Source organism: Ochotona curzoniae, unplaced genomic scaffold (assembly GCF_017591425.1).
Source record: "Ochotona curzoniae isolate NIBS_2020 unplaced genomic scaffold, NIBS_Ocur_1.0 contig_1274, whole genome shotgun sequence".
NCBI classification, from domain to species: Eukaryota; Metazoa; Chordata; class Mammalia; order Lagomorpha; family Ochotonidae; genus Ochotona; species Ochotona curzoniae.
In genome coordinates, this window is record NW_024465023.1 from 20,485,791 (window position 1) to 20,501,634 (window position 15,844).

Here is a 15,844-nt window from a genome sequence, read left to right on the forward strand (position 1 = left end):
GGACTACTATCATCTCCATTTCATAGGAACGAAAAACAAGACTAGGTCAGTTTAATAACATGTTCAAGTGCATAGCTGTAACCATTATGGTTTGTCAACTTTAGACAAAGGGTTACAGAGATGAGTGAATAGCAGCCAAATCAGTCTGGATGGCTTTGACTATAGTGGGTAACCCCCGTTAATCTCCAGATGATAGTGGGCAGAAATGCCTAAATAGGAGAGGCTTTGGTTTAGAATATTTTCTATCCTTTAGTCTCTTGATTTTCTATGTGGGTGTGGGTGTATGTCCCTTTTTCCCTCTCTCTCAGCTATATTTACTACAGTAATGCTAATGCAAGTCACCTTCTCCACCCCCCAAGTCAATGTCTTGTACATAATCTATATTCTCATGCTTATGAGTCTAGGTAAAATGTTTCTGACTTCTTGCCGCAGGGTAGCTGGATTTGCCTCTAAACATGTTCTGTTTTAAGGTCCAGGCAGAAGGCTCAGAGGCCAACTGAAGCGTAGTCTAGCAAAGCATAAAAGGGGCAAGGCTCTGATTGCATACCTGCAAAAGCAAGCTCAAGGTCAAGGGGCAGGGAAGAACGCTGTACTCACATGAAGCTGTCACTAAGACATGCATGTCTAATTTTTTTTAACAGAACAGTGAAAATTGAAACCAAACTTCAGTCTCTCCCTTTATTGCTCTAATTGTTGTCATATTCTTTGAACTTTCTCACTCTTCCCATCTTGCTCTCTAAATAGATGTACCTCCCATTTATACTCTTTGGTTTTTAATATCTGAGTTGCTGCCTACTGTCTCAGGTTGTGAATTTTACTTCCCTTGAAATTTCCCTGGTGCCTAATACAATGCCATTCACACAGAGAGCATTCAGCAAATGGTTTTGACTGCCTGCCGTCTTTTAAAAGTACATCTGGAGAGACACAAAAGACACCTGGAAATACTGCACTGACTTGGTAACCTGACTCAACCCACATGACCCGAGGACTGTCACCAGCATCACTTGGAGGGAAGTTTCTAATCATGTTGTCAGCCAGTTCTGTTTGAATTTAATCTGAAATGCCATGAGTATAAGTTAGTCACAGCTCTATTTATACAGATACCTATCTTCTTATATCTGACCTTATGAGGCTTCATTTCGCTTGTGCTCTCCTAATAATCACAATGAGATTCTTGAAGTCTTCAATGAGTCAGTTTGAAGTAGCTCTTCTTTCATGAGTAATGCCACCCAATATTGATGATTAGACTTTGTTGGAGCTGTACAGCCAACAGTATTGCATACAGTGTTACCTCTGCAATGAAGCCACCTTGCCAAAGTAATCTAGTACGAACTCTTAACTTCCTCGATCGGATGTCAGCCTGATATCAAAAGGACTTTGGCAGGTGACAAATCCCATTCTGTGGTATTCTGTTCACCATGTGCTGTGGCTTCAGAGCTCAGTGTTGTCTGCCTGACAGCTCATATAATATTTACACATTGTTATTCGTGAGGAATTTTAGTAAGCCATAAAGATTTTCACAGCTCTGGCAGACATTAGAGGTCTCATTCATCACCCCTGTGACCTTCCCCTCCGGAATGTAGCCCATCTGTCTCTGCTGTTGAAATCTTTATGGAAAAGCTGCCCATCTTTGAAAAGTTTAGTAAGGATCTTAAAGTTTTCATTGAATCTTTACTTTTGATATATTATATAGCCATAACTAAGTACTATTTCTTATTGAATTTAATGTGTTATAAAGTGTTATATTTACTTGGACTTTCAGTTAAATGACAAAAACTTATTCTTAATAAATGCATCGCCTCAAAAAAAAAAAAGGAGAAATCATATACAAAGCAATTGCAGTGGGGGAAAGTGATGCATACAGGTACATCTGGCATCAATAACTGCAGGAAGAATAGGCATTGAAAATAGAGATTGAGATGCCAGCTGGGCTGCCCACTAACTGTATCATAGTGCCTGAGCTACAATCCAGCTTCCTGATAATGTGCATTCTGCCCCCTCACCCTCCACCCATGGGAGACCTGAACTGCATTCCCAGCTTCCTGCATCCTGGCATGGGCCTAGCTATTGAGCATTTAGGGAGTGAAATGAATGTGAGCACTCTCTCATGCTCTCTCTCTCTCTTGCTTTCTTGCTATTTTTCTCCTTCTGAGTCTCAAAAGAAAAGGGGCTTCCATTTTTAAAGAATAAAAACACTAAAACTCTGTATTTAAATCTTGATTATCACTTCAGGAAGTAAAAATTCACAGAAATAAGTACTAAGTTTTTTACATAATTTCATATGATGAAATTGGCCCAAAGCAAATCCAGTGGAAAAAAATGAAAGGAGTGAACTTGCTCAAAGACCAGGAGGTAAGGATGAGCCACCCTAAGATATTGTCGGTTTCTACTTCAGTTCTCCTCTCCTCAAACACTACTTCTTAGGATTTAGGCAGGACACAGTCTAGCTACTTTCCCTCAAGGCACTGTCTGCTGCCTTCAGCTTTTGTGAGCTGGTTCAGCCTCACCATTGTGAAATCATCCTGTTGAGATCACCACTGATGACAGCATCACACACCAGGTCCTCTCCCACACCCTTAGTCCTTTGGAGTTGATTGTTACTCATACCTCACCAACTAGACGGGGCTGCCTTTCAGCCCACTTTCTCCTGGATACTATTTTTGTTTTGACCGTTCTTCTATTGCTCTGTTTTGTTTTGTTTTCTTTTCCAATGTTGGGCAATGTACCCATTGTTTTATCTTTATTCTTCATGGTGAAGGGTAGATTGATATTTTCTAAAAACCTGCATCTTTGATGTATATGTAGTTAAATGAGTTTGCATGTAGTTATACACCTGTGATTTTCTCACCACAGTTGGAGTAAAGGTGATTAAATAACCCATCATAAATGAACATTTTCTGTGTTCTTTAATTTCTGTGTGTGTGAGAGAAAGAACACTTAGCATGAACTATACTCCCTTAAGCTCTTAAATGTACAACACTGTACTTTAAACTAAAGACTCTGTGTTGTAGAGCAGATCTTTAGAACTTACTCATTTTGCATAACAGCAAATTTGTATCTATTGGATAGTTCCCCATTTCTTCCCTGCTCCTCAAATGCCCTGCCAGCCACCATTCTATTTTCATTTTCTATAAGTTGAATTATCTTCTAACTAGTTTTAAATCTTCATTTTATTTGAAAGGCAGATATAAAGAGATCTTCCATCCACTTGTCTACTCCTCAAGTGTCTGCAGTATCTGGGGCTGGGCCAGGCTGAACGTCGAGTGGGCAGAAATGACTCTGAGGAACTCTGTTTGAGTCTTCCCCATGGATGACAGGGATGCATCTACTTAAGCTACCACTTGATACCTTGCAGAGTATGACATGGCAGGAAGGTAGATGCAGGCACTCTGATGCAGAATTTGCATTTCTGAACTAGTGACTTAACCACTACATCAAACCCTCACACCCCATTTGGTTATTTTCTGCTTATCATGTAAGATCAAGTATTTCAAATGTCCCACATAAATACAGTCATAGTATCCATCATCCTGTGACTGACTTATTTCACTTAGCATATCTTCAGGATCGATCCATGTTATCATCACTGGTAAATTTCTTCTTTAAATCAAATATTCCATCATATGGAAATGTATTATGTGCATTTGGTTACCTTCTTTTCTGAAAGAGTCCAGCTGTACTCATAGCTCCAGCTATCATTCTAATACCTGTACTTCCACTTCAGTTTCAGTGAAAATATTTTCCCACTATTTCAAATTAAATAGATCATATATCTGAAATTCACCTCCAAGCTCATTTTTAAACAAGTGAAACCATCCTTGCCTAGTAAATAGATCTTAAAAGAATGGAATTATCTGTGACTTGACATCATCATTAGACATCAAATTCATTCAAGTACCACATCTCAAGCTGAACTGCTACCTCTAAGCCATAATGTATTGTACCACCAGACTAATCTTTATTCTCGTATATTGTAACACTTTTAATTATAAAATGATCAATGACCTTCTGTTTTGTACTACATAAAGCAAGCTAATCTGTGTATCATTCATGCTGATGAATGGTAGACAATGAGCTAAGAATGAAGGATCTGTTGAGCAGATATGATTTGTCTAGGAAGACAGAGATGTAGAAGTAAGAACTATAAGCCCAGGCAATTCAATAGTTTTCAAAGGCATCTCACCCTGCCACATTTTATACTGTATGTGGTGCATTTATAGTAATTAGGAGTGAATTCAAGAACTGAGTGAATTCAAGAACTTCCTCTTTGTGGCAGGGAGATTGATTCTGCAATTATTATTGTTCACATAACAGCTGATAGGTGTGTGGCTATGAAGAGTATTTATATAGTAATCAAGCTTTTACAAAGCAATTTCATCATTTTACCTGACAACATTTCAATGAGGGAAATATATTTCCATTTTGCAAATAGGAAGAATAAGGCTAAGGGAGGAAAAAAGGCTAAGACCATAAAGAGATGCCAGAGTCTGGACTCAAATCCAGCTCTTACGAATCTATGCTCTGGACAGTACACTTGATCTCAGGATGCTGAGTTGGTCTTTAAAACAGAAAGCCAATATGCTGAGAGTCTTTTTAAATTCAAAGAGTTTATCTGTCAGAGGAAGAAGGAGGTTTGAAAGGCATGTTCTCAAATAATCCACTGTATCAAGCAGTATATCTAATGTGCCTTGAGAATTTTACCAACTAAAATGCCATTGACCTGCACAAAAATGGATTTTTCTCTTTTCACCTGGATCAATAAAGAAAGACTTCTGCAGGCATGAGCATAATTTATATAAAATCCCTTTTAAACGTTCAGGGCCTTTAATCAAGTAAATATACTTCTAGGAAGTTTGCTTAAGAAAATTAACAAAAATGTGTACAGATATTTATCTACAGAGATGTTCTTTGGGTAGCCTTATTTACAACAATTGAAAACAAATAACAACCTAAGTGTTCCAAGAAGGGAATTTCTTCAATAAATTATGGTGTACGCATTAATGGGATATTGTTTAGCTATTAAAAAATGGTTGTAACCCAGCAATCTCACTGCATTTATTTGCAAGGTGGAGCTAGAAAAGGACATTTCCTACCCACTGGTTTTACTCCCATAATGCCTGAAATAGCCAATCCTTGGCTAGGTCAAGGCTAGAAGGCTGGAGCTTACTTTCAATCTCCAATGTGTTTGGCAGAGACCTAGCTCATTGAGCCAGATCTTGAACCAGGCACTCTGACATGGAATATAGGCACCGCAAACTTTGGCTTAACTTCTGGGCCCAGTTCAAGGACACTCTTTATGCATTCACCTTAGAGCAATGCAAAACTTTCTACACAAATATATGTACACAAATGTTGATGCCAGCCTTATTTATGATTGCCAAATGATGCTGGCAGGAGCCTTAGTGTCCTTCGATAGTTGACTAGACAAGTAAGCAATGGTATAGCCACACCATGAAACTACTGTTTGATAATTAAGAGAACCACAATCTTGATATGCAATGTAAATATATCTAAAATGTGCTCTGCTGACTGACACGGAAAGAGTGTGTTGGCTGTTCATTTCATCACACTACCCCAAATGGCATGCACTCTTAAACTTAGGGCTCATTTATTTCTGATTTTTTTCCATTTAATATTTTCAGACTGTGGTTGCCAGTAGATAACTGAACCTGCAGAAAAACAAAATAGTTCATAAAATAGGAACAGTGTACTAAAAAGAGGAGACAGGGCATAATATAGGCAACTGTGTGTCTCCTCTTTTTAGTACAGAAATAAATGAGCTCTAAATTTAAGAGTGTATCCTGTGAGGGCTGCATGAATGCAATTGCCTTTTGTCACAGCTTCAGATTGCGCCTACCCAGTGGAGGCCCTCAGTGGGACCTCGTGTGATCCTATTTGCCCAGTATGCATGTGCAGTGCCACTGTTTTTAATATCCTTTGTGATTTCCCAATATCCTGAACATGCCTGAACAGCCTAATTCTGTTTACCTTACCCAGGTTAGGCATGCTGTCAGTTTCCTACCAAGACCTTTTAACATCTGTCTTTATAATACCTGATTCACTTAAGCAATAAGGTTCCTAGTCACATGGGACATGGTAGAACTTCTTTTCCCCCACATTTCACCTTATCCCATCCCATGGCCTGCTGGCAAATACCTAGTGTGGAGCTGAAAACATAATATGTATTCAGTTCATATCAGTTAGTTGATTTTAATGGAGTAGTAGATGTGTTCCTTGAAAAGTTTATCCTCTGAGACTAAAATTGCTACACAGTTTCAAGAAGTATGTCTTGTTATTTTACTGTCATAACACCAGCACTTTGCACCATTGCTTTCTTTCATTCTTTACATAATGAGTGAAGTAGTGATAGATTTGGTTTCGTTGCGTTAAAAACTGAGATGCTTTTCTGCCCTTGATTGGGTGGGAATGTCTCACATTCGCTCGGGGACATGAATGTCTCTCAGCAGGTGATTTATTTGGGACATTTAGAACCAGACCAAGGATAGAGATTACAGATCCAGGAAGGCCAGTTTTGAGCAGAATAAAAAGAAGCTGTTTCTAATCATCACAAAAACTATGGGAAATTCCAAATAGCTTTCCTACGACATAGTGACTGTGAAGTTATTCAAGCCACTTGTGGCAAATCACTTGGTAGAAATGATGGAGAGGGTAAATCGAGATGTGAGAGAGTGTGTAGAAATTGAAGGCACACTATCTGTTTTATTTATGTGCTCCATTTTTTGACAAATATTTACTGATTACCTGTTAGCATGTATAATAAAATAAACTTCAAAGGCTGGACAGACCTGGTTGTGATTCTGTGCACATTCTTTACCAACTGGGAAGAGAGCAGTAAGTAACATACAATGCAGAGCACATAGTAAACCTACAATGAGTTTGCTTTCTCCTCCTCTTTATGTCTTGAGTCATCTATCTGACTTCACTTTGAGTAATAAATGAAAGCTAAGATCTATTACTTGCTTATTTAGGCCCTTAGACATACTGTTTCATGTAATCCTAATGACTTTATCATCTGCAAAATGAACATTGTAATATCTGCCTCAGGGTCATTGTGAGTATGAAAATGAGCTACTTCAGATCGTATCTCAGGCACAGAAGTTTTTGGTAACTTCTTGTTCCTTACTTCCACCCCTACTTCCTCTAGATAAAATATTTTCAGTTGGGGTAATATTACCCCAATGGTAAAAATCGATCCCAAAGAAGGAAAAATATTCTTAGTCTTTATATACAGCATATATGCATAAACAAAAAAACAGACCTGCAGTTTATCTGTTGAATTAAGGTTTCATGGAGGAAGTACCAAGATAATAAAGTCTAAACATATTCCTGAGTTGGAATATAAAGGACAGACAATGGGAAGATGGTTCAGAGATGGTGCTCATTGATAGTGGTCATTAGGTCAAATGGTTAGATGCCTGCAGATTGCGTCTGGGCCTGGGTTTGAACCCCAGCTGTACCTCCTGACTCCTGCTTCCTCTACTTCAGATCCTGGGAAGCAATGTGGATCATTCAAGAGCTATATTCCTGTCACCTCACCTACATGAGAGACTTCCACTGAGTTCTTAGCTTCCATCATTGGCCCATCCCAGCCCCATCCACTGTGGGCATGTGGGGAGTGAAGAAATGCACAGGAATTCTGCCCTCCCTCCTTCTCTCTCTTTCTCCCTCCCTCGTCTCCATCTCTCCCTGTCTCTGACTTTCAAATAACTAAATATTTTTTAAAATGTTTCTGTGGGGCCAGCAGAATGGCTCTATTGGCTAATCCTCCTCCTGTAAGTGCTGGCATCCCATGTCGGCATCAGTTCATGTTCTGGCTGCTCCACTTCCCATCCAGCTCCCTGCCTGTGGCCTGGGAAAGTACTGCAGGATGGTCCGAAATCTTGGGAGCCTGCACCCATGTAGTCTAGGTCTCCTAGAGAGGCTCTGGGCTCCTGGCTTCAGATCAGCTCTGCTCTGGCTACTGTGGCCATTTGGGAAGTGAACCTGTGAATGAAAGATCTTTGTCTCTTTTTGTCTCTGAAAATCTGCTTCTAGTAAAAATGTTTTTTTTAAAAATGTTTCTCATTATACCAATAGTAATATCCATGAAACCATTATTAAGACTTGCATACTTCTATGGATTCAAGTGCCAGAGGCCAGTGGAACCTCCCTTATTGCCATTTTCCAAACCCCAGAAGTGAACTTTCTGTTTTATCAGCAGTAGATATTATCTTTTTTATTTTATGTGCTCTTTATTTTTTGAAACAATTCTTTTATCAAACTCCAGACCCCAAATATAAGAAAAGTGAAAAGATTAATAAAAATATAGGGCCCAAATTCCAGAAAGTGCTCTTTTGGTTTTGTTTACATAATATTAGCAATTGTTTCTAATTTTCTGGTTAGGGCCCTGTATTGATTAAAATATAGCTGATCACCAGGGTGTAATCACTTGGCACATTCTATTCATCATGCATTAAAAACACTGTTTAGAATAGGAACTTCTGAATGTGGCCTGTGTTTGTGATTTTCAAAACCTCCTTGGGCACAATATTGAATCCTGTCACCTCAAGGGAGACAAAACATTTGAAGGAAGAATTGGTACCCTTTCTTGCTCTTAATAACATACTGCCTCTGTAATGCAAGCGGAAATTTGAGGGTTGGTTTTAGAATAAATAAACTCACATGTAGTTTGCTATTTAAATTCAGTAGACAATATTCCATGGTGCTGGTGCCGTATGATAATGGATGATTTTTTGCACTAACAAATCTGAATCACAAAGCTGTGTTGGAATTACATGGGGTGGTTATAGAAACATCTGTATAAGAAAATAGCCAAGGACAGCCTGGTGTCATATAAAAACTATTTACTAATAAATCTGCTTTTGATGGACTACTTAAAATGGACACATCAGGCATGAAAGATGTGCAAGTCTATTGCATAGGCTAGCTTTGTGAGCAATGGCAAGCTTTTACTGGCACACTGAGATAAGACAGAGCTGTCGATGGCGTCGGCACTAGTGCAAGAAATGCAATGATAATTCTGGGGCGTACTTATGAGAGTTACCATTTATTTTATCAAGTTCTGAATAAATGCAAGAGCAGAGTTATCTGGCAGTTCCAAATGAAATTGCCAACAACCCTTTAACGATCTCTGAAGAAAGAGGTTTGCATCCAGTCCAGCACAACCATCTTCCCATTGTTTGCTATTTGTAAAGCAAGAGATACCAGTGTGTGTGGTAATGATGGGACAGAGAAGTGATGGGAGGAATCTATTGTTCTGTTCATTCATTTGTTCTTTTTTTCTGCCATTCTTTTTTACTGCATCATGGACACTTTTAAGCGTAAAACTTCAGGGTTTGAAATGATGACCATGAAGTGGTTGCTTAGGTGAATATATGAACTGTAAGTCAGAGGGAGAAAAGTGTCTTTCATGGGGGAAATGCACTGAAACACACCATCAGACCTCTTTGACAGTTCCATGTGATGAAAAGGCATTTTTCAAAATTATTTTTAGGAAAAATGTTAGCAGTCAAGAATCCTGTTATAAAACCTTAAAATTTCATATTTAATCTAGCACTTAATTTTTTTAATTCTCTAAATCTTTTCAACTATTTAATTCAAGCATATTCTGATCATTCCTCTGGCATGTAATTGGTGGTTTTTTGTCCCTTTTATGTTTAATAATGTAAAGTCAACTATGGATCCTCTGTTATTGCTCACAGTAGATTGGCTTGGTTCCACTAATGTCTCTTGTCTCTTGCTAGATTATCGACTTGCAGGTTGTTTCTTTCAAACAGAAATCCCCTAGCCAGGCCAGGCTGCCAACAGACTGTTCCAGTGCATTCTCTCTGAGAGCAGCTGAGCCAAAGTACAGGGAATCTAAAGTAACTCTTTTGCTACCAGAAGCCGTATGCAGCATCTTGAAATGAGAAAGAATTTCTAGACCATCAGAATGATAAATGATTGCCTAGGGATGATGAGCAGAATTCCTGTTGTGACAGGCCATAGTGACCTATGGGAAAGAACCCGCCAGGTTTTTCTCTGTTTCTCCATTCATAGGCTTGGCACTGACAGCCTGTAAGACCTCTCTGGGGTTCTCTTCTTCCTTTTATGATGCTGTGATTCTAAGAAGAGGTGTACTAACAGACAGGAGCTGTGATTTCTGCCTCTGTCCCGTGTTGCTTGCTAGAGAGAGCAGGGGTTTTTAAGATTTCCCCAACTGTGACCAGATAGGTCAGTGAGTCTGGGTCAAGTTCTTCAATCATGTCTTATTTACTCTGTGAGTAAATGTGGGCAGGAGAGCCGCATCCTAGGGAGGAAGAAAAGAACACGAGGAGGGTTGGCAGGGAGTAAGAAAGCTGCTTAGGGACGGAAAGGGAAAAGGAGAAGGCAAAGGGAGAATTAGGCAAAGGGCAGAGAGATTAAAGGTGAGGGTACCTTCCAAGCAATAGATCAGGGTCTTTTTTCTCCATATTAAGAATTTCTGCCTACAAAAATGCAAAAGCATAATGAGCAGCTAAATACAAATTCATTCCCTGTATCATTTAGATGACACGTTTCCAGGCTACAAAGCGTCATGTCTGGTTAAAGGGTTGGTTGGATTCCTCCATTACTCCATATATAACAAAGAAGCTGGAGTTTCATTACCCTGATATTGTCTGACAGTGGGTGAAGTTAACTTTATTAGAAGCTGTTCTTTTATATTATGCAGTATAGCCTGGGATGTATTAGCTTTGACATTTCTTTACATCTCCATACGTTGTAAAGCGAATTTACTATGAGACTAATTTAGAAGGGAGCATTTCATAGGAGGAAATAATGGTCGATATCAGCTGAGTTTCAAATTATTAGCAGGATCAGAAGTCAGGAAAGATGCATAGGGGAATGGAGGGAGGTAGAGAATGTCATCATTTCCTTAGGAGTGTATCTAATCTGTCCATGAATATTAAATATTAAAATAATTTTAAGATGTATACATGTACATTCAACAATAATAATGCTGGTTTTTATATTTTTGATAGTGGCATATATTCCTAAAATTCCCATGGCTTCAAACAATGTTAAGGAGTTATGGCTTTAGAAAAAGAAAAAAACCCTAAAATTTAAACATAAAAAAAAGGAGGGGGTGATCATGATGGGTATGTGGTTAACCTGCAGCTTGGGATTCTCGCCCCACATATTGAATCTCGTTGGTTCAATTCCTGGTCCTGCCTCAGCTTCTTACTAAAGTGTACCATGGGAAACTAGCAGGTGACTGCTCAAGTAGCTTGATCCCTGCCACCCACATTGGAGGCTGAGACGGAGCTCCTGGCTCCTGGCTTCTGCCTGACCTAGACCTAACCTTTGCTAGTGCTTGGGAGTAAACTAGCAGGTAAAGAGATCTCTCTGCATGACTCTGACTCTGTTTCTGCCTACCTTTCAAATACACAAAATAAATACAATTTTAGACAGCATTTTAAAGATGTTTGATTTGGTTGTTGAAGTCATCATAAAAAGAAATCCCGATACATGTAGCACACACATGAACACACATATTTGAGCATATATGTGAAAACATATCGCAACGCATGTGAAAACTGTTGCTATTGCATCCTAATATAAACTGCTATCATCTCAATTTTAGTTATTATCTTAAAAATGTACTTGCTTTGGGCCTGATGCAATAGCCAAGTAGCTGAAGTCCTCTCCTTGCATGCACCAGGATCGCATATGGGAGCCAGTTCATGTCCTGGCTGCTCCACTTCCCATCCAACTTGCTGCTTGTGACCTGGGAAAGCAATCAAGGATGGCCTAAAGCCTTGGGACCCTGCACTCACATGGGAGGCCTAGAAGAAGCTCCTGGCTCCTGGCTTTAGGTTTTGGATCGGTTCAGCTTCACTCGTTGCAGCCACTTGGGGTGGAAGATCCTTCTTTCTGTCTCTCCTCTCTGTAATCCCGACTTCCCAATAGAAAAAAATAATAAATATTTATATATATATACATATATATATATATTTGCTTTGTAAGGCATTAAAGATTTTATTGACAATCATAAACATTTATGGATTACCTTTTTTGCTAAAGTTATGCTATTTGGCTACCATTTTTGAGATACCCATTAAGCACATAATAAATAAATGAATTTAAATCCTCTTTAAACCAAATAAAAATGAACATTCTGGAGTATTACACATAGTATTCTGCTTTCAATAAATTGGAATGTAAGTAGATCATAGAAGGGTAGTTCAGGTGCTAAGCTAACAAAATCTAGTCAATCAAATGGCAAAAAAAAAAGAAGAGGAGGAGAAGGAGAGGGGAAGAAGAGAAGAGAGGAGGAAAGAAGCAGAGAGGTGAGGAGAAAAGAAAAAAAACAAAGAGCGGAGTAGGGGCAACAGAGTGTTATGAACAATATTACCAATGGAGACATAAGAAACCCATCAGTCAGCTCACTCAGGTTCTTATCTGGTATATGGGGTTAGCAATGGAAAGGGTAGCGCCCCCCCTTCACATTTATCTTTGTGCCTGAATGAGTTCAATTTCACTTAGATTAGGACAGAAATTTCAGAACAGCAGGTTAATCCGTCCTGTCTTCATGGGCAACTGAGCAAACAGACCAATATCAGTATAAAATTGTAATTCTGGAGATTAATGTTGTCTTTCCTGTTTGCAGTGAATTTGACCTACTTGCCTTTTTTTTTCTTTTTCAGCCTCTGTTCAGGGTCCCTGGGAGAGAGCCATCTCACCCAACAAAGTGCCCTACTATATCAAGTAAGTTATAAGAATCACATTCTTAAAGGAGCGTTTTTCATAGCTAGTCTATATACTCACAAATGAATTTATGCTTAAAATATGACATTAGCCTGGCCTATAATACCTAATTCTTTCTTTCGTAAAGAAGTTTGAATAGTAAAATCATGCTAAAACCAACACTGACAGTTTGTTGATGTAGCTGGGAGCTGCTTTTAACCATAAGTCATTTAATGCATCATGTATGATGTTTTGCAATGTGGGCCACAGATTATCTACAATAGAATGAAAATCCCCAAATTATATTATTGATAATGGGAGTGAATGTTTATGGAAAAAAAAACATATATTTAGAGGTTTTCACACACTGCTGCTTCAGAGATGAAAGATTTCTGCAGTTATATGTGTGCAATTGTTTTAGGTGAATAAATCCATCATAGATCCAAAGATAGACAACCAACAGTCCTGAATTGGAGGAGCTGGGGGACCAGTATTCAGAAAGTGTCAACTAACAACAATGATCGAATGCTACTGTTTCCTGGAAGCATTTGTGCCAGGCAAAGGAATGCAGAAGCACCTTCAGAAGGAAGGCAGAAAAAAGGCTATTGCCTTAACTTTATACCTTTCTAATCTTTCCTCAGTTGTGCAGTAGAGTCTAACATTAATTTGACTTGGAATTGGCTACCCCAACAATTACTATTAATGGGGTTGATAAAATATCTTTGATAACAGCTGAAGTCTTTGAATTTGTTTCTGCCATGAGTCTTAGAAATGTTCAGCACTTCCTCCTTGTTTCAGCCTGCCATCTTTTGTTGAGTCTGTTTTTATTCTTCCACTGTCAATCAATTCTTCATAATCCAGTTCCAAAGCAATAACACCTGTTCTAGATCTTCATTACTACAGTTCTCAACAAATTAGATTTTGTGCTTCTATTTTGTTGATGCAGAAGAATAGGGGTGAAAGGACTCTTTCTCCTCCTCAAGGAGACATATATTCTTTAAGAAAGGGATTTACCTTTTGTCTTATTAAATTTTCCTGGGTGAGGTCTCTCAAAATTCTTCCTACATTGGTTCTACTTCTTAATTTCCTTATTTTAAATTTAACTGTATTGGTTTTCTGATACTTTAGTAATTTTGTCACATGAGACTATGTTTTAAATACTTTTTAATTCACATTTTATAATTAATACATTGAGTTGCACATGTACTACATTGCTTTACATCCACTGTGTATTTTCAAGAACCATTTCACTCATACACTTCATGTTGCCAAACAACACCCCAAACTGGTTGGAGGCATTGTTGTAGAACCCCCACACTGGGTCTACTTACCTGATGTGCAGAAACCCAATCACTGACATCAGGGTAGTGGAAGAAATTAGGTCTTTATTGGAATGCTCAGAACAAGGAGCCAGGCAGCTATTGGTTAATTCCCAGTCTCCCCAGGAGTCTGGAGTAAAGATTCTTATAGAGAAAATTGAGGAGACAGGTGCATGATCAGCTCATGTCCAAGTTCCTGCTTTGTCAGAGAGCTCATGACCTTCCACGGTCAGTGATGCTGTGATCTTTAAGGAATCCATGATGGACAGTGGGCTCCAGCTGCTCTGAGTTATATATATATGGCATGTACATTCTGCCCAGACCTGGAATTCCTCTACCCACATCACCCCAAGAAAATACTGGCCATTGATGTATATGTACATGACTCCATGAGTCCAGTGATTAGAAGATTGTAAAGCACCTACTATGCTACTTTAATATGAAAGATAATAGAGGGAGGGAAAATGGAGAGGAAGAGAGGTGAGGCGGAGTGAGGAATCCCTACACCTAAGAAACTTTATCATGTCAAAGAATAATAAAATAAAAATACATCCTGGAATATCAAAAAGTAATAGTCAGTGGCTTCCTTTTGATCAAGGCAGTCAAAGACACTTTGTGCAAAGTGAGGCAGAAAGGATGCTGGGTACTGCCTTTATATTATGGGGTTTGGTTTCCTTCACAGTCATTTTCAGCATCAGTATCTCTGTCACCACAGATTTGCATTCCCAAGTATTACCCAATTCCTGTATGACTGAAATGAAGAAACTTCTTATTTTTTTTTTTGTGGATGGGATTTTAGTACCTTGAAAGCCATTTTTCTTCAGATTACTACTTATTTGATGTTCATTAAGGATCTATAAGCAGTCCCAACCAACAACTCTCAACCTAGTTCTGTTGTCCTTGCCCTACATGTTTATCTACATGTGTATCTTCTCCCATCATGGTTCTGTGCTGAAGTAGAAATTAAATCAGAAAAAGAAAGAAAGAAAGAGAAGAGAGAAAAAATAAAAGAAAGAAAAAGAAAGAAAGAGAAAGAAAGAAAGAAAGAAAGAAAGAAAGAAAGAAAGAAAGAAAGAAAGAAAGAAAGAAAGAAAGAAAGAAAAGCAAATTCCTAAAAATGTGTAGCTAGCCATGTAAGCAACAACATATCCTGTATGTACGATCATCAGCTTCAAGGTAATGGTGTGTTAGAGAACATATTCATTTACTTACTTATTTGAAAATCAGAGTCACACGGCAAGAGGAATGGATGAAGGGATGGAGAGAGAAAGAAATAGATGGAGAGACAAAGAAATTTCCAAACTGCTGGCTCAATTCCCAGATGGCCAAAATGATAAAGGGCTGAGTCAGGGCGAATCCAGGAGTCTCCCACATGGGTGACAGTGGCCTAAATGTGGGGCCATCTTTCACTCTTTTTCCCATCATTAGTGGGGTACCACACTGCAAGTAGAATAGCCTGGACTTGAATAGATGCCCATTAACTATGCATGTGGGGGTTTTCCCAGCTATGCTACAATGCTCATCCATATCTTTGAACTTTGTGTAGAAAATACTCTGCAGTTGCATGTACTTAAAATTAAGAATGATATGATTTCTCACATATAACTCCAGAACATTAAGTTGTCAACAGGGATAGCACATGTTCCTAAAATGTACATTGTTAATAGCAGATTATTGATATCATTTGTATTTCCTGATTCCCCACTGCTGTTGTCTGAAATATTATGTTTAAAGCAACATATATTGATGTCCAAGTTTCAGTGGACTTTGTGCTCTGGTAAACATCATTTATAATTTGA

At 38.6% G+C, this 15,844-nt stretch overlaps 1 protein-coding gene across 4 annotated transcripts in view; it reads left to right on the plus strand.

Moving 5' to 3' along the window:
• Positions 1-15,844, plus strand: part of DMD (dystrophin) — a 1,921,612-nt gene that overhangs the window by 1,710,508 nt on the left and 195,260 nt on the right. For all 4 annotated transcript variants that reach the window (XM_041000021.1, XM_041000029.1, XM_041000033.1 and 1 more), the window contains one exon: positions 12,687-12,747. In XM_041000021.1, the coding sequence (XP_040855955.1) occupies positions 12,687-12,747 (61 nt within the window). The remainder of the gene's footprint in view (positions 1-12,686; positions 12,748-15,844) is intronic.